Here is a 24,007-nt window from a genome sequence, read left to right on the forward strand (position 1 = left end):
ATCAAGGAGTATCTAAGAGACCCCAGGAAAGGGGGTGGAAAGAAGGAGTCCATGAAAAAGAAGGACAACGGGTGAGCATGAGGGAGAGAAGAACAGTCAGGGACATGTGATAAGGGAAGTGCACAATAAGTGGTAGGACATAGTGAACATGATAGAGCACACACGCACCATTGGTGGTAACAGTAATTCTGTCTGGTGGAATTACCACCATAAATGGGTTCCCAACAGTAATTCTGCCCAGAATAAGGGAATACCACCAAAAATGGGCAGAATTACCACCAGGCGGAAATAACCTCCCTCTGAAAAGGGGAATCTAGTCGGCGGACATTTTGAAAAACACCATCCACTCAATACCTCAAGTTACAGAAGTCATCCAAGGAAACTGAAGATATCTGCCATGATGGGAGACATCGAAGACCTGTGTCCGGGAAATGAGGCAGCATAAACCCAATATCACAGTCCTGGATGATAACATGGTGGCCAACACTGATGCTTTGTATGAGGCCAGCAGCAGGAGGACTACACATCAACATAAATCCACCATCTGGTCAGAGATCCATGACAGGATGGTGGCAGTGGGGACTGAACCTGAAGAAAAGGTGGAATGACCAGAAGGCCATGGTGCACATGTCTCCTTGCCCAACACCACAGGGAGAGAGCTGCCACAGGACGTGGCACTGTAGTTCCCCTGGTCCTGATGCCCTGGGAGGAGAGGGTCAGCACTATCCTCCATCTGGCCGGTCTGGAGGGAGTAGGAGCAACTGAGTGTGGAACTGGCAGCCAACCTGAGACTGGTAAGTGCAATGTGAAACGTCAGACTCACAACAAAGAGCACAATGCCTTCCCTGCTCATCAACCTGCTGACTATGGGGCTGGCAATAAAATGCACAATGGTACACATCCTGCCAACTCACACCCAAGCACACTTGGCGTGCAGTGACAGGACAGTGTAAAAAAGTACTGTGTGTCTAACATATATGCAGCCATATGTACCCTGAATGGACCACCAACTGTACAGTCCATGGGCATACAGAATCACCCTTGCACGCAGAGGCATGGGAAAACATGCAATTCTATGGGTCAAAATGATGTATGTGGAGCATTTGCCACCCATCCACAAACAAACAAGTCTCAAGAGGGGCTGTAGGAATGCTGCATACATCTTTGAAGCCTACTCAATAAGACGCTGCAACGAGCCTTGCCTCCATGATCACCCCCTGTGTCAACTACACAATCCCTTCAGGGACACCGCACCTACTTTATTCAAGCAGCCAATGTGCATTCACCAGTCGCATGGTTCAAAGCCATCAAGTCGCTGGCGTCACATGTGAAACACCCACACCCTTCGCCGTGTGAGATGTATTGTGTGGGTGGGCTAAGGACAACGCTATAATGCAATGCACAACTAACGCCTTATGCACATTGCATCTGATGGCATGCCACATACCTCAAGCAGGTAGCCATGGCAACCAGGAGCAACAGGAAGGCAGCAGTACAGCAGACACCTTTAGCACCACTACTACAACCCTAGTGCCACCCTCCACCCACACCTCCAGGGATGCAGGTCAGAGTGCTGGCAAAGGGAAGAAATGAAGGAAGTCTGCTTCAGCCACCATAGTGCCGATGCCGTGACAGCAACAGCATATGCGCCTGCTCGCACTGGTGGCAGCAGTGCCAACCCCACCTCTGGCAGCTATGATCACCACCACTGTCATCACGACCACAGCCAGATGTGCCTCTAAAACAGCCATAGTGGCGGCCACCGGCACAGCTTGAACCGGTATGCCAATGCTCAACCCAGCGACACGGGTGGCAGTGGACAACAAGGCAAACATTCCCTACACTCCTGCCACCACAAGGGGACTGCCCCATCAGCTGGACTCTCCACCACGTGCCTCCCTCCCTATCCACCGCATTTATTTTTCACCCACATACACTGGCCAGCCCCTGCAGTCACATTATGATCAGATGACACTGCAGGTGGTGGGCCACATGCATCCGGGGCGTGGGGGGCATGCCCTATACCCCACCATCGCCAGTCCCCACAACAGCATTGGACATGATATGATAGAGACTGGGCCAAAGTGGGCAGAGGCAGGAACACATGGAGGCCATTGCACAGGAGCATCTGGGCCATGTTCAGGCCCTGCATGATGCCATTCAGGGGGCCTCGAGAAGTGTGGCCCCTCTGCGGAGAAGCAGAGCAGGAGGGATACTGATGTCACGGGCAGGGACGGGAGCTGGCAGTGTCCATTTCCTCTGGCAATGAGACCTTGCCGAGGTCTATAATTCTGACACTCCAGCACAGGCGTGTGGGGTTGACACGGCCTGCTCCGTCTCAGCCAGGTCCTCTGAGGAATCCCTGCCCAGCAACCCATTGAGGCGCTCCAGGAGAAGAAAGCGCCCTTCACCAGCTGCGACACAGGGACGTGGCAAGAGCCAAAGGAGCTAGGAGGCACCATGCCACAGGCATTGTTTTGGGGATGTGAGTGGTGGGTGGGCAAGGGACAGTTGGGGATGATGATGTGGGGGAGGGGGATGGTGGTGGTGATGAGGGTGTGGGGTGGGGGATGGTATTAGGGATGAGGGTGTGTGGTGGAGTTGGTGTTGGGTATGAGGATGTGAGGAGGGGAATGGTGTTGGGGATGGGGGTGAGGGATGGCGGTGTTGTTGGGGATATGATATGATATGCTATTTATAACGCGCTTAATACCCACAGGTTTCTAAGCGCCAACAGAGGGATCAAACCTGTGTTGCGCTGTGTTGTCTTGCTGCCTAGGCGAGCACTTTGCCGCTGAACTATCCTCCCGATGAGGGTGTGGGAGGGCGGTGGTTTGGGGATGAGGGTGTGGGAGTGTGGTGCTGGGGATGAGGGTGTGGGGGATGGTGTTGGGGATGAGGGTATGGGGAGGGGGATGGTGTGTGTGGTGGGGTATGGTGTGGGGAAGGGGATGGTGACATGCTTAGCCCCACTGTAGCTGACACTTTAATCTGATTCACAGAGCGTTTTCCAAAGGAATTGCGCCATTATAAAACACTTTCTGTGAATCAGAATACATGTCCCTGCAGGTTACCTTGGTGGCTGCTGCTACTGCAAAAGTTACAAGGACACCACCCGTGACTCTGATGGCCACTGCCCCGCTGTCGATACTATTCAGTTAAGGGAGAACTCACTGGGAGCAGTCGCTGGGATTTACACCCCTTTTTTTAGTCCAATAGTTAACCTCATTTGACAGAATGTCCTGTTTATTTTATTATACGAATTTATAGAGTGCGTATGTTATCACAGGTGATTTGTGGATCGCTTAACAATCATAATGAAAACAATTCCTGACCATTAAAAAAAACAGTATACAGGTTGGTCTGGCATATTAGGTCTCATACATTCTATCTTGCACACATCAGAGCATAACTAATTAAGAAATGTATTTACTTCAATAGCAATTTCTACAATAAACATTCTTGGAAAAAGATAAGAGACAGCAGCAGCGGATGCCATTTTGCTCACCAAGGTTGTGCAAGAAAGGAACCAATTCTGCTTATTTCGGTTATTCAGTCAGAAATCCCGAAAAAGAAAAGCAAAGTCCGTAGACCTCCAGAACGCGAATTATTCCCAGCAATACAGTACACGGCAATGCAGCCTTACAATTCTGGGGTCCACCTTCAGGCAATTGCTTGGAAACTGTGTGGAATGCCGTCCACGGGGGATACGTTTGGGCAAGATCTTTCTAATAAGTGCTGACATCCATCAAATGCACTGTAATCCTTTCATTCATGACATCGTAGAGAGACAACAGTACGTGGCTGCAGTAATTTCCCCATCCCCTTCTTCTCTCACCACTAACCGCTCTCACTTCTCATTCCATTCTCTCAAGCTTCCAAGAACCTTAACTTCCATGAACACTGCTGAACATAGAATGCATTTCAAGATACAACACGTTTCCTTCCCTCTAACCAGTACTCAAACCAGTGCCAGGGCCCAAAGGCTTCCTAGCACTCAGGGGGGCAACTCCCAGCCCCCACTGATGTCACTACCCATGGCTGCTCCCCAAGTATCGGTGCATGTAGAATTAAAACTCCAACTTCCACCAGCCTTTGTAGGCAAAGGATGCACTGAACATGGAAAAGTGAACTGTATAAATACCAATCAACAAAAAAATAACAGAACATACTAGTGTAAGACAACTGTGATTGGTGCTTTACAATATGATAGTTCGGCTAAAATATGGGTATGGTTCTTTCAAGCTATTTAGGGGAACCAGACAAGGTTGCCCGCTTTCCCCTTTCTTTTTCAATTTGGCTCTTGAACCATTACTGGCATATATTAGACAGGAAAGGAAGATTTGGGGATGGAAATTGAAAGGTAGTGAAATAAAAGCGTTGGCATATGCTGATGATTTAACAGTGGTCTTGACAAATCCAGCTGAGGGTGGAACTCTACTTCCGGAGATGATGCAGGAAGTGGGACGGCTATCGGGCTATATAGTGAATTGGGGAAAAACAGGGGTCTTTCCGGTGAAAATGAATCCACTAAGTAGGAGGCTATTAGATTGGGATTGTCAATGGGCAGATATCTCAGTGAAGTATTTGGGTGTGTATTTGGTGCGAGATATTTGAAGGACTGTGGATTTTAATATAGATAAATTGAAAGGAATCTTAATGAAAGACATAAGTAGATGGGATAGACTGACTTTAACTCTTTGGGATAAAATGAATGCTGTCAACATGGTATTGCTTCCGAAAGTTTTGTATTACATTCAATCCCTTCTCTTGAAATTTACAAGGCAGGCATTGAAGCGTATTGAAACATTTTTTATGGATTTCTTATTGGGATTGGGCAAGAGGCCAAGAATTCCACGATTTATATTAATACATAGTGTTAAAGATGGGGGATTTGGCTACCCAATACTGGAAAATTATTACCAAGGATTTCTTTTGAAAAAGGCTTCTTATTATTTTAGGAAGGATGTGGGTTTTGATCCTTTTTGGCTTCGGATGAAGAGGGAAAGATTAAACCCATTTCCAATAGACTGTTTATATTCTTTCGGTAAGCTACTGAAATCTGTGGTTAAGATAGAGGCTTTAACATTTACGAAGTCTGCTCTGGTTTCGTTGATTCAAGGGTGTGGACAAACTTTATTTTTTTACAATTCTGCTTCTCTCAGGTCGAATCCTGGTTTACAGATCGAGAACAAAGTATTGCACTGGAGGAGTTGGGTTAATAAGGGAATTCTGAAGATTGATGATGTGTGGAAAATGGTGGGATGGTTCCATTTGGAGACCTAATGGATCAATTTAGTTTGGAAGATAGGGAAACTGAGAGATATAAATCACTAGACTGCTTGATGATAGAGAGGCATCAAATGTTGAGTGAACCATTAAATGATAAACCCCAAGTATGCATATTGTATGATGCTACTCTGAATGCAGTCTCTACATTTACTAAGCTTATGCGTGTACAGGTGTATATGAAGGATTCCTGGGAGAAATTACAGACTAAATGGGTGATTGAGCTGGACAGGGATATATCCAAAGCTGAATGGGATAATGCGTGGAGGGTAACGGTGAAAGCTAAAATGGATTTGAACTTGAGATACATTCATCAGTGTGTTTTGGGATGTATTTATTGGACACCAGTAAAGTAGGCAGAGCAGGGTTTGATTGAATCAGATTTGTGTTGGGGGTGCTCTCACTCAAAAGGGACTTATCTGCATATGATCTGGGAATGCGATAGGGTACTGACTTTTAGGAAGGAAGTGATTGATCAAATAGATCTAGTGATTGGTAAGTCATTTCCTCGAACTTTCATGCCTGCAATTTTTCTCTCAAATGAAAGCAGAGGTCTGGAAATCTGTGGTGCGTCCGGATGTATTGATAGGGCATTGTTAATGGCAAAAAAGCATATTATGAGAGTGTGAAGTTGCGTAAGAAACCACATACTGATAGTTGGATGGTAGACATGCGCACGCTTTCGAAGTATGAGAGATCTCGGGCATTTCAACTTCATCGAGAGACTGAATACTGTGATAATTGGGATTCATTCAACAATTTGTTTGAGTAAGGTATAGAACTAATAATCTTGGTGAAATATGGGAATTGGGTGGGGGGGCTAATGTGTTGTATTTTGTTCTTAATTGTGTTTGTATGTAAGTGTTGTTTGTGTTGTAATGGTTTATTGATGTGTGAGAGGGGACTTTGTGTTGAAGGTTGTTGTTCACTGATAATTGTAGTTTGGTAAAGAAAATGTCATGTAAACTGTTATTTCCCTGACTCTCACCAATATGTTTTGATGTCATTAATGGTTTGAAAATTAAATAAAGATGAAAAAAAATAATGTGATATAAGTTAAATAAAAAAATAAAAATAAATACAAATGTTTAAATTCTTCTTTAAACACACCATCATTGTTAACAGTTCGGATTCTATAAGTGGCAAGTGGAAAATGTTGCCCATCTATCCACGGAAAGAATATACATATGCTTTCCTTCTATGGTAAATTTACTGACAAATGCAGGAAATAATCATTAGTAAACTGTTGAACTTGTCTGTCAAATACGGAAAAATCGTTCTGTATTCGTTAGCATTGATGACAGGCACTAATCTTAGGAAAAGGCCTTTCCCCTGGCATTGCCGTAGTGTTGGTGCTGTTGGCTGGTGATTTTCCTCTTGTTCTCAACCCACACTGCTGTGGTGGTGTTGCTGGTAATTACTGTAGCAGAGTTGCAGCAGTGTTATGCAGGATGACTGGAGCAGTGTACGGGCATGGCCAGTAAAAACCCCCAGCATTGTCATATTCCAGCTCATTGCTAGCCATGAAAATGGACAATTAGCACTGTTCTGCCCACCTGGGTCATGATGTTGATTAATAATGAGCCGGCCGAGGATGAAGAGACTGTGACTGGTGCACACTGTTGTTGATTGTTGTGTGGCAACTACTGAAGGGAGTTAATATGATAAAGTTGCTAAAAAAAAACACAGCATAATCAGATTGAGAATATAAATGCCCAGGTTCAGAAATAGGTGCCAGGTCAGGGCCCTAGCAAACAACCCCATAAAATATGAACTAAAGAAAAAGAAACATATGTATATAACAATATAACAATATAATGAACTACATATATAAATATTATTTGTGAATTACTTGGACCCCTGCGGATCCTCATCTCTCTTTCACCACCCTCTCTTTATTTCACACTGTCCAGCTTCAAAGCATTGCCATAATCCTTCCTAACTACCGTCTCAGTGGAATACCTGGATTCACACTTCCTCCCGTTCATTGGCAACTTAATTTTGACCCTATCTCCTGCCACCACCACACACAAACCTCTGATCATATCTTACTTTGGATATTGTATTGGGTTTGCAACCCCTCAAAATCTGAAATTGTGTAACCCCGGTTGTTCTATGAGTTGTAACTCTGTTTTGAAACACTCTCCTCATCAGTTCCTCTTGCCAATTTTCATTACCACTAATTGACATTCTTATTCCATCCATGATTGAACCTTTCCACACATCCATTGCTTTGGGGATGATACAATGCAGTTTTTGATACAGTATCCCCATCTCACTCAACCTGAAATTCCAGTGATGCAAACTGAGGGCCATTATCACTCTATATATTAGATGGTAGATGGTAACCCTTCTCTCCAAAATATACTAGTCAAGAACCTAATTATGCTTTTGGATGTGACATCCCTCACTATTCTTACTTCTGATCACTTGGACAGCAAATCCATTGCTGCTATGATGTAGGTATCTCACACACCAGCCAAGTTCAACAGACCTAACAAAGCAATGGAAACCATCTCCCACGGCACACCAGGCACTTGCACCACCACCATGGGAGGTACTCTTCAGAGTGCAGTGGGAGTGATAATGTTATGGTGGCTAGAGCACCTCCCATGGTGGTGGTGCAAGTGCCTGGTGTGCCGTGGGAGATGGTTGCCCTTGCTTTGTTAGGTCTGTTGAACTTGGCTGTTGTGCGAGATACCTACATTATAGTAGTGATGGATTTTTTGCCTCAGTGTCAAAGGTGGTTTTTAAATCAACAACTATAACAGAAAGGCACATCTTTTTTAAAACTATATATTTTTGGAATAAGATAAAAAGCACACAAAAAAGGTCTATTGTTCCTCTATTTTCTCTAATGCCTGCCTGGAGATCATGGATTATTGATTCCCTTACACCCAAACTTGTAAATGTTTTAAAATTACTTTTCCGAAAATTTGCCTATACTATCTAGAAGGGAAATTGGGCGGTAGTTTTCCAGTTTCTCTCAAGTGCCCTTCTTGGAGATAGGTACCATGACCACTTGTCTCCAGGATTATGAGACTTCTCCCTTGCTCAGTATTTCATTGAACACCCTACACAAAACTGCGGCCAAGATATCTACTTCATCTTTGATAAAAATCAATGGGGATAAGGTCTGGACATGCTGCTTTGCCGCTTTTAAGGGCTTCAATAGCTATTGTCACCTCTTCTATGGTTATATTCAGAAGTTTCGCATCCAATACTGGATTATTTGGAAGGATTGTCATTGCCAGGGGCGCCGCCATCCGGTAAAGGTTGGTGAAGTGTAATTGCCAACTGTTTTCATTGATATGGCAGATCGGGAGTTGACCCCAACCCCATTCGTTAAACAGGGCAATTTCCAAAAACAGTGAGTAATCCCCTGACTTTAGGGCAATAAGGAGGGCATGCCATTCCTCCCAGATGAAGTCCCTTTTTTTGGTTTGCATCAGGTTTTAATATTTTGATCAGTACTCACCGAGTTTCTGCCTATCCAACCTCCTACTTGACTTGATACAGTTTAGGATATCAGCCTTTGCCTGGAGACAATCACGGTCATACCACCCTGGTTTTTTCAGTGTTTGGGCTTCTACATCTTTTACCTGCAATGAGCTATGTGGAATTACATTTGTTGTTAAGTTTCTAAATTCTGCCATTTGACCTCATGGCTGCAGGTTTGAATCCTGGCAGCTCTCCTCAGCCCTTCCTCCTTCCAATGGTCAATGAAATGGGTACCATTAAGGTGGGTGACAATAGACATGTGATGTTTCAATAGCACCAAGATACCCCTCTGATGATCAACGTGTGCTTTCCAAAAGCACCGGTTGTGTTATCATGGCACTGTGAGTTTGCAGAGAAACAATAGACTTTAATGGTACCATTAATGAAGGCATAGCTCATGGGGTTATTATACCAGCACTGACACCTAGCTGAGTCCAAAAATCCAATGTTTTTAGTTGAAGGCATCTTCCTGGAATCAGTGCATTTACTCTTGTGTAGCACATACTCCGGATCTGTGCATTTTAGTAGTAATTTGTTCCAAGTAAGTCACTTCTGTCTATTTTTCAAAGGGGGTGATCGAAAGATAAACATGGAGACATGTCCCCTTAGTTCGCCATTAACTGAACCTTACTTTGGCCATGTAGAGATATTTACAGTAGTTTGTTTCAGACTGCACTTCCTACCTGTGACTGTGCAGTGCTAGGGCAGCTGGAGATTAACCCCTTTTGGCTTCAATGTCATGTACATGAACTCCACTGCTCGTAGTGCAGCAATTGTGAGCAGTATCAGCAATTGACATCTGATCACTGTTGCTGTGATGTTATATGTTCAGACCTGCCTGTAAATACTTTGTTTTTGCCCAATTCCTTTTAAAAAAATGTCCTGTAAAATGCACTCTTTGGGTCTGTTCAGGGGTCAGGCCCCCTCGGCTCTAGTGAAAATCAAACGTTTGCACCCATTCTTGGCGGTGTTGTGCTAGGAGTGGTGAATGGTAAACAATGGTTTATGATTCCATAGTTATATCTGTGTCATTACCACAGAGCTTGTTTTTTAACGTCCATGGTAATTCACCACTGTTTATGCTAGCTAGGGCTGATGGGATTTGAAGTCCAAAACATCTGAAGGAACCCAGAATAAGCAACCATCCCTTAGACTATCTCTCAGAACTGGCCTTCTCAATGTTTGTGCTCGAGCCACTACACGCCCCCCCTCCCCAACTCCTATAGACACTCCGTGGTTTACCTCTATGATGTGCTTCCCAATTTCGGTCGCCGTCGGGGAGCCGTAAAGGTACCCGTTCTGGTAAGGATCGCGCTGGATGTGGCGCAGCCACCCGGGCAGGTCTGGGAAGCCTTGCAGGTTGGCACGGAAGGTTACCGGGTCATTTCTGACAACTCCTGTAAAGATAAACAATTATCACACATCACTGTTAACCCCTTACGTGCTAAGGACAAGTATGCTCGTCCTTTTTGCATAGACTTGATTAAAGCTCAGCAGTTACATCTATGAAACAGATCACCCTTCATATGTCCCATCAAATAGACTGATTTCTCATACCCAGAAGTGACCTTGCTGACGCTATGCTTGAAACAGTTACAGGCCCTTTGACCCGACATTTCATGTTAAAATGCCTTTGCATAATACAATGATTTGCACAAAATGGCTTATCACACACAACATGAGTACTGATAAATGACGTCATGTTTCTGGGTTTTTAACTATAAAACATCAAATAATACTCGCTTGTCCAAAAGAAGGCGGCTGATGCTGAAAATAGCTGTGGGGCCAGCACCCTTCACTCTTCTCCTGTACACAGACTGACCCGGAACCAATCAAGTGATCATTTAATCCCTTCATTTAACTTCCTTTGCTCCATTTAAGTGTTAGTTGGTATGCCCTTTCACACAGCATACATGATTATTGCATGCTTTCCTCGAAGACTCAATATATATGTCTGCCACTATGCCCTACATGCTGTTTACCCAATCACTGTCTATGTTTTTTGGAGGCACCCACGCTTGCACCCATCATCAATTCAACTCACTTTCATTTGTTATGATCGCCTGTGAAGTGTGTATTCTTTGAATAACTCATACTGTGTAACACCCCGGTCCCCCGTCCCCCAATATGACTTTGGCTCGAGCTGTATTGCAACTCAAGCATGCATCACTGATCATGAAGTATGACTTGTGTCTTATAACCAGTCTTTTACTATTAATACCTACAGTTTCCAATGTTGCAACTGTAATTACTCTTATTTTTGTTATTATTAGTTAAGCTGCCACACTGTCATAAGACACGTATGCCTCGATCTACAAGGAGACCACTGCCACTGCCAATATCTTTCCTAACTTACAGTGCCTTTCATCTTTTCTTCTTCTATGCTCCTCGATTATTTTTTTTAAAACATACATACAGCTGCAATATGCTACTCTGGGATACCAAATGAATCGAAGCCCATCCTGCAGAGTGCCACTTCATTTATGGCTGGGTTAAGCTTCACTTCACCTTGTGATGAATCTTATGGTGTCATCACTTCTATCCCGGCGGTGACTTTTCCCCATGGGGCCAGGGGACGGCAGCCGCTACCTGATCCTGACCCTGGAGGATGGCATGCGGGGAGACAGCTTCTGGGTGAGTAGCAGGGCACCATTCGACGAGACATGGTATACCCCCTTTTCTATTGAAGATACCCTAACCATGATCAATGCCTTAAAGGCGTATTGTTACACATACCCTCATCCACCTAGGAAGGGTACAGAAAACCATCTGACAGGATTTGTATGGGAACCATCAAGGTTTGACTTACCCTCCAAAACTCATGAAAATGTCTTCCCAGACTTTACGTACAAGTTATCAAGAGCTAACTTGCCTTCAGAACACCTACACAGATTCAACATCAAGAATGGACTTCCATTCCCATAACTGCAGGATTACTCGGATGAGGAAGAGGAGTCGAGTAATGCAGAGCAGAAAAGACCAAGTGCAGGCTGTGCTCTAGTTGTGAGTTCAGTCCTGTAACCTGGAGATTTAAATCACAGCCACAGCTGACAAGAGCCTGCTGCTGGAGTGAGAACGCTGTTGCTCTTGTGACGTCATGAGAGACCGTGGAGCTGCAGAGGCTGTCATGGAGAGCTCCGGCTCAGGAAGACAGAAGTGGGAAACTGACTGTGAGACCAGACATGCTCCGAGAATGGCAGAAGCCAGCACAGGGCTCCTGGGAGTTTGCAGGTGTGGCACAGCAGTGTTGTTTTTGCCGAAGTGTGCTAAAGAAAGCCCTGGCAGGAGAGTATACCAGGCAAGTGCAAGAGTGTTTACATGTAAGAGTGTCATCATGGGAATGTCCTGGTCGGGAAATACATCAGGCAAAGACAAATTGTATAATATAAAAGGGATATATCAGCAAAAGGCGTCATGAGAGGGATGTATCAGGGCCAGCCAAAGGCTGTGTGAAACCAAGGAAACAAGAAGTGAAAACCTGGCAGGAGAGTACACCAGGTCTCCTAACAAGATAAGGATAAGGATAAGGAATCAAGTTGTTTTCGTTGTACTGTTGGATTGTGGATTAACAGAAATGTATGGCACTGATATTTATGAACATACCACAGAGGGAAGAGAAATTGAGGGGAAGAGAACCACCCTCTGGAATAAGGAACTCTGTCCTTCTGGAACCTTTTGTGTTGGAGTTGTGAAATTTTCCTTTGAACATTTAAGAACCACCTAAGGCCAAAGACATTACCCTTTTCACCTTAGAGTTTATTTTGTTGGTGTGTGAGGGCAAAAATAATATTTTGACACAGGAGGGTTTTGCTTTAGACATTCTGACATTAACAGACTCTTAGTTTTGATTTTTAGGGATGGAAGCACAGCCAGTGCAGAGCCAGAGAGGCAGTTTCCCACCATCTTTTATTTTAATAAAAGTTTTGACCAAAACTATAAATCCCTTGTGTTTGAGTCTCATACCTGGCTCCTCACAATCTCCTCACTTGCTCAGCCAGCAGAAACAGAATTCAGGTGAACACACAATCCATCCCATCCATACACAAATTAACATTTTCATAATACTAAAATTAGATTTAATTATCTCTGCAAATGCACTCTTTTTTGTGCTGCAATGTACTTTTTCAAGATGTGCTGAAACTGTTGGGCATCAGACGTTTGAGACCACCTTCTAAGGCAACAATGCACCACCTGAAAGGCCAAAGCACTTTAAAGCCATTCCAGGGTTACTTTAGCAGGCTAGTAACAGAGCAATGACAGGAAGGTGTTAAATAAATCACAGCTTGTAGCATTGCTCTCGGCAACATACTATAAAATACCACATAAATAAATAAAACAAAAAATGCTAGGTGGGTCCTCGTGCAAGGAATTTGTATGTACAAGGTGGGCAAGTCAATTTCATATCCTTTCAATCCTCATTCAACGCATATTCTTCTGCAAAGCAAAGACTGTTGGAGCACAAGTTCGCCGGGGTCAAGTCAACCAAAGTAGAGAGGGTTCCGGTGGTCCACGCAGCCGTAAGTATGTACAGAGGATGAGAGTTGGAAAAAGACTGGGTCAGTTAGAGCACAGTCAGTTTAGAGAGGAAAAGCGGAACAAGACTAGTCCAGTCACCTTGCCTGGATGGACCCCTCCCTAGTGCTCTCTTTGCTCTCATCTCCTATCAGCTTCCTGTCCACCTCCACAGCAATGCTCTCCCCTGATATTGCCCTGGTTTCTGCACAACTCCCAGGTTGTACTGTTCACCCATCTTACTTGCCTGGGGAGCATTTCTAGGCCACTGGCACCACTCCTCCTCTAAATACCTCACCTGCTCGTATCTCCTTTATTGTTATTCTCACTTCCTATGTACTCCCCTCCCCTCCCGTCAGCTCTAATTGCCAACCTCTGGCTGTATGTCTTACCCACTCCTGGATTGTTAAGACCTCCTACTGTTCACTCCCCTCTAATGTTATCACCCCCTTCATGGCCACCACCTCTTTCCTCTCTGCCCTCGATGTTAGCTCCTTCACCCTCTCTTCACCTAATGTTGAAACCACCTCTCTCTCTTTTAGTTTTTACCAACTCCTGATCCACTCCTGATGTTACCACCTCCTTTCTTCGCCCTTTAGGTCTCACCAGCCCGCCTGTCCCACCACTAACATGACCACCTTATTCCTTACTTCTTGGCTTTCAGCCATCCCCTCTTAACTTGATCCTAACATTATTGGTCCCTTCCTCAGCTTTTTAGCTCTCACCTCCCCTCCACTGTAGTTGGCCACCAGCTCTCCCGACTACTCAAGGGACCAAAGCATTACCTTCCTCCTATCTTTCTACTCTCCCTCTTGCCCGCTCCGTTCTGCTCATTACTTCCTACTTACTGTCCCACCTGCACCATGCGCCCCTTCCCTCTTCTGTTCCTTCCAGCTCCTTGCCCCATTCCACTGGAATTCTCTCCCTCTCCCTAACCACTCCATCTCCACATATTCATATTTCCAGTCCTCCTTAAAATCCCACCTACTTAATTCTCCCTCCTGACAGTTCTCTAGTATTTCCCTCTTCTGCTCTACCCTACTCAGGTATTCCAATGATCTCGGCAAATAGAAGATCTGCTCACATACAGCCATCCCAGACGTGGACCAATCACAGACCAAGGTGGTCCCAGTCATCCCAGCACACCAGACATCCTGGCACCCAAGATGTGTTATGTTATGTTATTTTATTTTGCATTTATATAGCGCCTTATATACCATTGGTATGGTCTGAAGGCGCTGGTAGGTTGAACGCCCTGGGGAACCGAAGTTCATATCAGTAGAGGGAGTAGAGAGGGTCAAAAGGTGCGTGTGAGCACCGGGTATGTGTGCAGCTCGTGCAGTATCCGTGTAATAGCTGCTTTCTAGCGGTAGGTGTGATGGTTGAGAGGTCAGGAGTATGTGTTCGTTCTGGCAGGATTTATCCAGATCGGATGTGGCTGCGTTAGGCCTGAGGAGAACGCCTGGCTGGGGGGGGTGTAACCAGCAGTGTTTACTTAGAATGATGTGGAGTGAGCGGCGGATGTTGATATGAGAACAGTTATACCGAATGGTGTCATAGTATCCCTGTGTTCTAGTTGAGTGGTGATGTAAAGGAGAGAGTAAGCATGATGGTGTGATATGATGGGTTATATGCTCTTTCAAACGTTATCTGCATTTCAGACCATAGTATACACGTCACGCAATTCTATGCGCTCCTGTCCGTTCCATGCACTCCTATCTACTCCATGCACCCCAGTTTGCTCTATACATTCCGGTCCGCTCCATGCACTCATGCATTCCGGCCCACCCTGCACGCTCGGGTCCACCCTGCATACTCTAGTCTGCCCCAACATTCACAATTCTGTCTAAGTGTGGACATGCTAATATTCACCTTTCTGTCTAAGTGTGGACATGCTAACATTCAAGGTCCTATCTAGATGCAATGCAGGCCAATATTCACAATTCTGTCCAAGTGTGGATATGCTAATATTCACAACTCTGTCTAGGTGTGGACATGCTAATATTCACAATTCTGTGTGAGTGTGGACAAGCTAATATTCACAATTCTGTCTAAGTGTGGACATGTTAACATTCACAATTCCATCTAGATGTGACGCAGGCCAATGTTCAGAATTCTATCTAAGAGTGGGCATGCTAATATTCACAATTCTATCTAAGAGTGGACATTCTAAGAATCACAATTCAATCTAGATGCGACGCAGGCCAATGTTCACAATTCTATCTAAGAGTGGGCATGGAAGTATTATGGCACTCTATGTTATTGGTAGGTAAGTTAGAGTGGCAGGGGTTTTCTGGAGTAGACTGATTGCTCTACTCCCCACCCATGCCACACTCACGGATTTTGTTGGTGTCTGTTGGCTGCTGGCTTCCTTGGCGTCCCCTTGCGGACACCTGCTGACACTTCCTGGAGCCGCCTCTGTTGGAGCCACCCTTGGCCTTGGGGCCCTTAGCCGGGGGCTGCATGGGCAGAGGGCTGCCCTGGGAGGACAAGTGATGAAGGGTGAGAGGACCAATGAGAACGGGCCTGAGCGGGTTGGGAGGCAGGAGGGAAGGGAGAGAAGGAAGAGGGTGCGGAGTGGGAGCGGGCTGCTGGGGGATCAGAAAGGCCTCTGGATATGGGGTCAGCCACAAAAGCCTGCTGCCTCTGGGTGTGAAGGAGGCAGGCAGGAGGCACTGCGGCCGCTAGGCCCAACGAGGAGTCAGGCTCCACCAAACAAGGGAGGGGGTGGGCCAGGGGGTGGGAGAAGGGTCGCGGGAAAAAGGCAGGGGAAGCAGGATGGCGATCGGGGGCAGGGGGTCAGCCACACAGGCCGAGATGTTGCTCCCCAGGGCCCAGGACGGTCCTGGGGGGGTGCACTCACCTGCTGCCTCTGGGTGTGAAGGAGACAGGCAGGGGGCACTGCGGCCGCTAGGCCCAACGAGGGGTCTGGCTCCACCAATCACAGGAGGGGGTGGGCCAGGAGGCGGGAGGAGGGACGCGGGAAAAAGGCAGGGGAAGCAGGATGGCGATCGGGGGCAGGGGGTTAGCCACACAGGCCGAGATGTTGCTCCCCAGGGCCCAGGAGGGTCCTGGGGGGGTGTGCACTCACCTGCTGCCTCTGGGTGTGTATTGGAACCAGGCAGCTCCAGCCCACATCCTGGAGGCACATACACAAGGCATGCAGAAGCCTGCAAAAGCTTTGGTTTGCGCAGGGGTCTGCATGACCAAATAAGGAATTTCGACCTGGGGAAGGGAAAGGAACAAGGTGGCCAAAGGACAGAACAAAGGACCCTGTGGCATGGCCATTTTAGCCACTTGCCACTGTTCTTGGCCAAGCGTGGTAAACGCTGTTTGGACCATTGAAAAGTGTTGAAAACAAATAAAAAGTAGCAGCTGCCACCAGCTCTGTCCATCTTACAATTGTACGTTCACCAAAACTCCTTTGAGGGTGCTTAGGGCCTGGAAAATGAAAAAGGGACCCCAGCACACTGTACTGTAAGGTACTTTGTGCACTGATAAAATGTTACTAAAGAATAGCAACAAAAAGAAAGACTAAGGAAAACAAAGTCTCCCAGTACCGACTGTCTTAAGGCCATGTCAGTTTCCCCATAAAAAAATGAGTAAAAGACCAGCGGAGGACAGCAGAAGGCCATGCCCCACTGGTAAAGGTCAGGCTAGGAAGGTCAAACAACAGCAAAAGGTTGTGGGGTACACAACTGGATGGAAAATGACCCATAAATGGAAAGTTTTTCTAACATGGCTAATGGGAGTTGTAGTCCAAAACATCGGTAGAGCCAAATCGTGCAGAACCCTGACCTTAAAGCATGGCAAAATTGGCTTGATGTCTACATTTATAGATAAAGTAAACATGACAAGTGTTATTACGTGATTAGATTGGCATGTTGGTGCTGCCAGTCTAGGTATGTCTTACTGTGGCATGGCGTTGTTTACTGTGCATCATCAAGGTGTCACGCTCACCTGGTCTTCACGGGGGCGTAGCAGGTGGCTGCACGAATGATGTCTGTGCTGGCGTGGTGCTGCGTGATTGGTGATGTCCAGGCGACTTCTCACTTGTTATCACCCTCCCGAGGCTTTGGTCTGCAAGGTCAAAATAAGGTATTAATCACTGGTGAGGGAGTTGAGTTGGACCCACCTCCGCCACCACCTGATGCCCTTCTCCACTTGCTCTCACCTTGAAGTTTTGTAAGGTAGGCTCTCTGTCCTGCAATCTAGCAGGGGCGCGAATAACACAGTCTTTCCAGGATCGAGTTACTTCACTGATCCGATGAGCGATTGCCGAGTCTTGGAGAGCTTGGTCAAACAGGTAAGTCTCTATGCTATTGACTGCTTGGTATAAAGTCTATGAGTCTTTATTTTGGCCCAACTCCTTTTAATCAGCGTCTTTGTCTTTACTTTCAGGCACGACTTAGAATGGATTTTGCATGAGGGTTCAAATGGACTTAGAACACTGAGCAGATGTCCTACAGGTGAGTGGGAGCGCAAGAATGAAGCGCTGTAAGTCTGAAGTACAGTTGTTTCCTTTCCGTGCGTGACTAACCTGTCACTCTTCTTCATTTGCAGAGGCGGCGCAGCGCTGGAATGAAGAATGGAGGAACCGCTCCGAAGATGCTCCGGAAGGATGCTGAACCCGAGAGGAATCTTACAGCCAGAACGAAGACCGCCCCCTTCAGCCGGTGCGAAGGCCCGGGAGCGGCTGAAGAAGCTGAAGAAGCAACCAATGGAAGGATGCTGCAGGTAAGGCTTAGCCGTTGTACTGACTTGTTTTTCCACTATCTTTTTCCCTTCCAGGTACCGATGGATGAAGTCCTGGACGGGCGTGGCTGTAGAAGTTCAGGAACAGAACAGACACAGTGAGCGTTACGCTGCAGGAGTGTAGAATAACGTGAAGTGTGTTCTGTATGCAGGGCGTTGCTTAAATAGCTTTGCAAGTAGTCCCAGGTAAAGTAGTCCCTTTACCACACCCTGTTCATTGAATAAAATAGTCCCTCAGCCACACCCTGAGGAAACAGAAAGGCTCAGCCTGGCTAGACTGGGCAAGTAGTTCCACATGATTTATCCCATATTATGAGCCTGGTGCCAACAGCGCCAGGACTGAGTCCAAGAGGTTCTGGGGGCTTGAAAAGCCCTTATGGGAGTCACTGACTGGGGGGCCCATCAGATCCATGGAGCCTTTAGTGCGAACCATGACAGCACTCCCCCCCAAGGTCCCCCTAACGGTGGGTTCTCCCAATGGGCCCGGTTTGTTCAGATGGTTATGATGGAACTTCTTCAACAACCGAGGGGCATGAATGTGTTCGCTGGGTTCCCACGATCTTTCATGTGGATCCGTATCCTTTCCAGTCTATTAGATAAAATAGTTTTGATTTGACGATTTTTGAGTCCAGGATATCCTTAACTTCAAATTCAGGTTCCCCGTCAACTATGATTGGTTTTGGTGGTTTCAGTATTCAGGTTCCGGGTTGCACTGGCTTCAAAAGTGAGACATGGAATACGGGATGGATTTTCATATGTGAAGGTAAGTCTAGCTTTACAGCTACCAGATTGATGATGGCCTTAATGGTGTATGGCCTATGTATCTGGGAGTGAAGGTGCGAGTTCCTTTCATGGGAATATGCTTTGACGCCCGCCAGACTTCATCCCCCACTCGGTATTTGGTAGCTTCACTCCTATGCATATCTGCTGATTTCTTGTATCTTTCTTTTGCTCATCTCAGATGATCAGTTGCTTGTCTGAAGGCTTGAGTGATAGTCGTGTGCAAATTTCTTATTGCTGGTATTTCCAGGGGTTGAAGTGGGTCAAGATTAGAGGTCCCTGGATGCAGCCCGTAGATAGTATAGAAAGGACTTTGTCCTATGCTGGAGTGTAGGGAGTTGTTGTAGGCGTATTCCGTTATCCATACAATGTCTTTCTAATTGTCTTTTGTTTGGTGTAACATACACCTGAGGTATTGTTCTACGGTCTGATTGGTTCTTTCAGTCTGCCCATCAGTCTGGGGGTGGTGACTGGTGGAAAGTCTTAAATTTATGTGAACTAACTCGCAGCATTTTCTCCAGAAACGTGATACAAATTGACTGCCACGGTCAGAAATCAGGATAGAAGGAATTCCATGTATACAGACTATTTGTTCTAGGAATTCCCTTGCCAGGATCAAAGCCGAGGGTAACCCCTTCAGTGGGATAAAATGAGCCATCTTGGAAAACAAGTCCACTACTACTAAAATTGTGTTGTAGCCATTACAAGGAGGAAGATCAGTTATAAAATCAAGCGACAATGTATGCCAAGGTGTAGGTGGAATATCCTGAGGTTGCAATTGGCCTGCTGATTTCTTTTTTAGGGCCTTGTTTTGTGCTCAGACCCCACAGGATAACACAAACTGTTTGATGTCTTTACGCCAAGTTGGCCACCAAAAGTGTTGCTTTATCTTGGCTGCAGTCTTAGCAATTCCAGGGTGACCTTCGATCATTGATTCGTGATCATTTGAAATGACCTTTTCTTGAAGTTCCTTGCTGGGCAGATAAAGGTGACCCTGAAAGTATGGTAATTGGTCTGAGATTGAATGGTGAGCACTTTTGGTAGGCCAAGCTTTCAGAATGTTGGTATCTATGAGATGAGTGATTTCCTTATGGATGTCATCTAAGGTGAGAGACGTTGTAATTCCCAAGATTTTTGCTCCAGGGATGATTGGCACTGGATCTGGATTGACAGTCTCCTCGTCTACTCCTATATGAGATAAAGCATCCGCTTTACCATTTCGACAACCAGGGCGATACGTAATCGCAAAGTCAAATTCAGCAAAAAATAGTGCCCATCGAAGTTGGCGAGATGATTGAGCTTTTGCCACCTTTGGGTACTGTAGATTGCGGTGATCAGTGATTACCATGATCGCGTGCCTTGCTCCTAAGAGATAATGCCACCAAGCCTTAAAGGCAGCCTTGATTGCCAAGAGTTCTTTGTCCACAAGGGCATAATTCAATTCTGGGGCCGTGAATTTCCGCGACCAAAGCGCCACAGGGTGAAGCTGACCGGATTCAGGATCCTTTTGCGAGAGTACCACTCCCATTACCAAACTGGACGCGTCGTTCTCAACCACATATGGTAGATCTGGGCAGGGATGTTTCAGGATTGGGGCTGAGATTAATTTTTGTTTTAAGTCCTGGAACGCGTTCTCTGCTTCCTCTGACCATTGAAAACGCCTGTTCTTTCTCAGTAATGAGGTAATAGGGTACACCAACTGTGAAAAACCTGGAATGAACCGACGATAGAAGTTCGCGAATCCAAGCATACTCTGAACTCCCTTAATTGAGGTCGGGGAGGGCCAATTGAGGATGGTATCCACCTTCCACGTATCCATTCGTATACCTTGAGGGGTTAGGACAAATCCAAGAAACTCAACCTCTGTGATGTGGAAGAAGCATTTCTCCAGTTTTGCAAATAGTTTGTGTTGGCGGAGTTTGTCCAGAACAGCACAGAATTGTTTCACATGTTCTTGTTCAGATGGGGAGTACACCAAAATGTTGTCGATGTACACTACGACAGACACATCGATTAGTTCTCGCAGGACGTCGTTCATGAAATACTGAAATGCCGCTGGGGCATTGCAAAGGCCAAAGGGCATCACCTGGTATTCGAACAGCCCATATTTGGTGCGGAAGGCGGTCTTCCATTCGTCCCCTTTCTTGATTCGTACTAGGTGGTATGCCCCACGGAGATCTAACTTGGTATAAATTTGTGCGTCTTTAACCTGGTGCAAAAGTTCATGAATTAGAGGCAAGGGATAACAGTGTTTTACTGTGATCTGGTTAAATGCGCGGTAATCAATACAAGTTCTATGGTCACCTTCCTTTTTAGGCACGAAGAATAAGGGGGAGGCTGCCGAGGACTTAGACGGGTGAATAAAACCATTAGCCAGGTACTGGTCTAGATATTTCCTTAGATGCAAGTTTTTGGGTTCGGTGAGTGCATAGATTCGACTGCATGGAATCTGTGCACCAGGTAGGAGATCGATTTGACAGTCATACTATCTATGAGGAGGCAGAGTGTTGGCTTGATCCTTCTGGTTAAACATCCTGGTAATCTTGATACTCTGGGGGCAGTGGATTAACTAGACTCATGATCGCTGTCGCTTCCTTGACCAGGGGTTCTTTTACCTGATAGCAGGTATGAGCACATTCACCTGAGAAGGTCAGACTCTTAGCACGCCAGTCGATGCAAGGATTGTGTAATACTAGCCAAGGCATTCTCAGAATAACTTGGAATTGTGGGGCCTTAATTATATCGCACACAATGGCTTCCCGATGTCTGTCTTGGCACAGAAGTGTCATCTCAGTCGTTGAGTGTGTTACAGGACCCGAAGCGATCTCTGTTCCGTCGACAGTGGTGACTAGATCTGTTGTTGCCTTTTCACAGAGAGGAAGATTCATCCTTGTAGCCAATTCTTGGTCCATATAATTTCCAATGGCTCTGCTGTCAATATAATCTTGAACTGCATGCATTTGAGATGGCTGTTGGTGATTCATAAGGATCATTGGCAAGGCTAGGTGCGAGGTCTGGAAGTCCTTCTTTTCGCTCGACAAGCAGACCTCTACGCTTGTCGGGCGGGGTAGTTTTCCGACTCTGGCTCTGCTTCCATTTTGCAGGCAACCCCAACTGCTTTCTTCGGGGGCTTCACGGGGCACTCTCGGAGAAAATGGCCGGTTGACCCACAATATAAACACAGCTGCTGCTGCCGTCTCCGATCTCTCTTAGCCTTGGATAGTGGCCCGCGTACCCCTCCAATCTGCATGGGCTCGGCCAAGTCGGTGGTTCTAGAAGCACTTTCCTTTGGGCGTACAAATACCCGAGTGTCCATTCTACCTCAGTCCGCCTTACAGTTCTGTAGTCTATGATCAAGCTGAACCATCAAGTCTATATATTCAGCACAGTCTCTAGGAGGGTTAACCACTTGAGCTAAAACATCCTTTAATTCGCCTCTTAACCCTCGGTGAAACAGTGTTGTTCTTTTGTCGTCTGGCCAGTCGGTTTCCACTACCAGCCGATTAAAAGTGGCAATGTAAGTTAACAGATCTTGATTGCCTTGGCGTAGGGACAAGCGTTCGTTATCCAATACCTGGCCCTGGGAATGGCGGGCAAAAAGCTTCTCCATGTTCAATTGGAACCTCTGAAAGTCACGCAAAATAGGATCATCCCGACTTACTAGTGGCACTGACCAGTCCGCCGCGCTGCCACTGAGATACGACAACACAAAGGCCACCTTAGCTTGGTCGTTCGGAAAGGCTCCAGGCCTACAAAGAAAATGCAGTTGGCACTGATTGATAAAGACTGCATACCTTTTTGGGTCCCCCACAAAGCGTTCCTGAGGTGCCAAAGGTACGGACCCTGGAAGGACCACTTGGACTGGATTACTTGGCGTTGTTGGAACCATTGACCCCAATCCAGGTAACAGTGTTTGCCCTGCCTGTGACTGAAGCAATTGTCTAGCAAGGTCATCAGTATGATCCTTGGCCATGATCAGTTCTCTCCTCAAGGCATTGGTTTCCTGCCGAGCTGAATGTACCTCAGCCCTGAGATCCCCCTAAAGCTGAGCTAGTTGATCTGTCTCAGAGGTTTCCATTATGCCCGGGTAGAGGTTTTTGTATAAGGCTTCGCGTTCTGTCACGCTCACCTGGTTTCCACAGCGGCGTAGCACGTGGCTGCACGAATGATGTCTGCGCTGGCGTGGTTCTGCGTGATTGGAAATGTCACTGTGACTTCTCCCTTGTTATCATCCTCCCGAGGCTTTGGTCTGCAAGGTCAAAATAAGGTATTAGCGACTCGGGAGGGAGTTGAGTTGGACCCACCTCTGCCACCACCTGATGCCCTTCTCCGCTTGCTCTCACCTTGAAGTTTTGTAAGGTGGGCTCTCTGTCCTGCAATCTAGCAGGGGCGCGAATAACACAGTCTTTCCAGGATCGAGTTACTTCACTGATCTGATGAGCGATTGCTGAGTCTTGGAGAGCTTGGTCAAACAGTTAAGTCTCTATGCCAATGACTGCTTGGTATAAAGTCTTTGAGTCTTTATTTTGCCCCAACTCCTTTTAATCAGTGTCTTTGTCTTGACTTTCAGGCACGACTTCGAATGGATTTTGCATGAGGGTTCAAATGGACTTAGAACGCTGAGCAGATGTCCTACAGGTGAGTGGAAGCGAAAGAATGAAGCGCTGTAAATCTGAAGTACTGTTTTTTCCTTTCCGTGCGTGACTAACCTGTCACTCTTCTTCTTTTGCAGAGGCGGCACGACACTGGAATGAAGAATGGAGGAACCGCTCCGAAGATGCTCCGGAAGGATGCTGAACCCGAGAGGACTGTTACAGCCAGAACGAAGACCGTCCCCTTCAGCCGGTGCGAAGGCCCGGGAGCGGCTGAAGTAGCTGAAGAAGCAACCAATGGAAAAATGCTGCAGGTAAGGCTTAGCCATTGTACTGACTTGTTTTTCCTCTGTCGTTTTCTCTTCCAGGTACCGATGGATGAAGTCCTGGACGGGCGTGGCTGTAGAAGTTCAGGAACAGAACAGACACAGTGAGCGTTACGCTGCAGGAGTGCAGAATAACACGAAGCATGTTCTCTATGCAGGGCATGGCTTAAATAGCCTTGCAAGTAGTCCCAGGTAAAGTAGTCCCTTTACCACACCCTGTTCTTTGAATAAAATAGTCCCTCAGCCACACCC

At 46.3% G+C, this 24,007-nt stretch overlaps 1 protein-coding gene across 2 annotated transcripts in view; it reads right to left on the minus strand.

Moving 5' to 3' along the window:
• The window catches only part of SGCA (sarcoglycan alpha), a 217,538-nt gene that overhangs the window by 150,239 nt on the left and 43,292 nt on the right, over positions 1–24,007 (minus strand). For both annotated transcript variants that reach the window (XM_069634360.1, XM_069634359.1), the window contains exon 3: positions 10,033–10,187. In XM_069634360.1, coding sequence (XP_069490461.1) covers positions 10,033–10,187 — 155 coding nt within the window. The remainder of the gene's footprint in view (positions 1–10,032; positions 10,188–24,007) is intronic.

This window comes from Ambystoma mexicanum, chromosome 13 (assembly GCF_040938575.1).
Source record: "Ambystoma mexicanum isolate Mex_15411 chromosome 13, UKY_AmexF1_1, whole genome shotgun sequence".
In the NCBI taxonomy this organism is placed as follows: Eukaryota; Metazoa; Chordata; class Amphibia; order Caudata; family Ambystomatidae; genus Ambystoma; species Ambystoma mexicanum.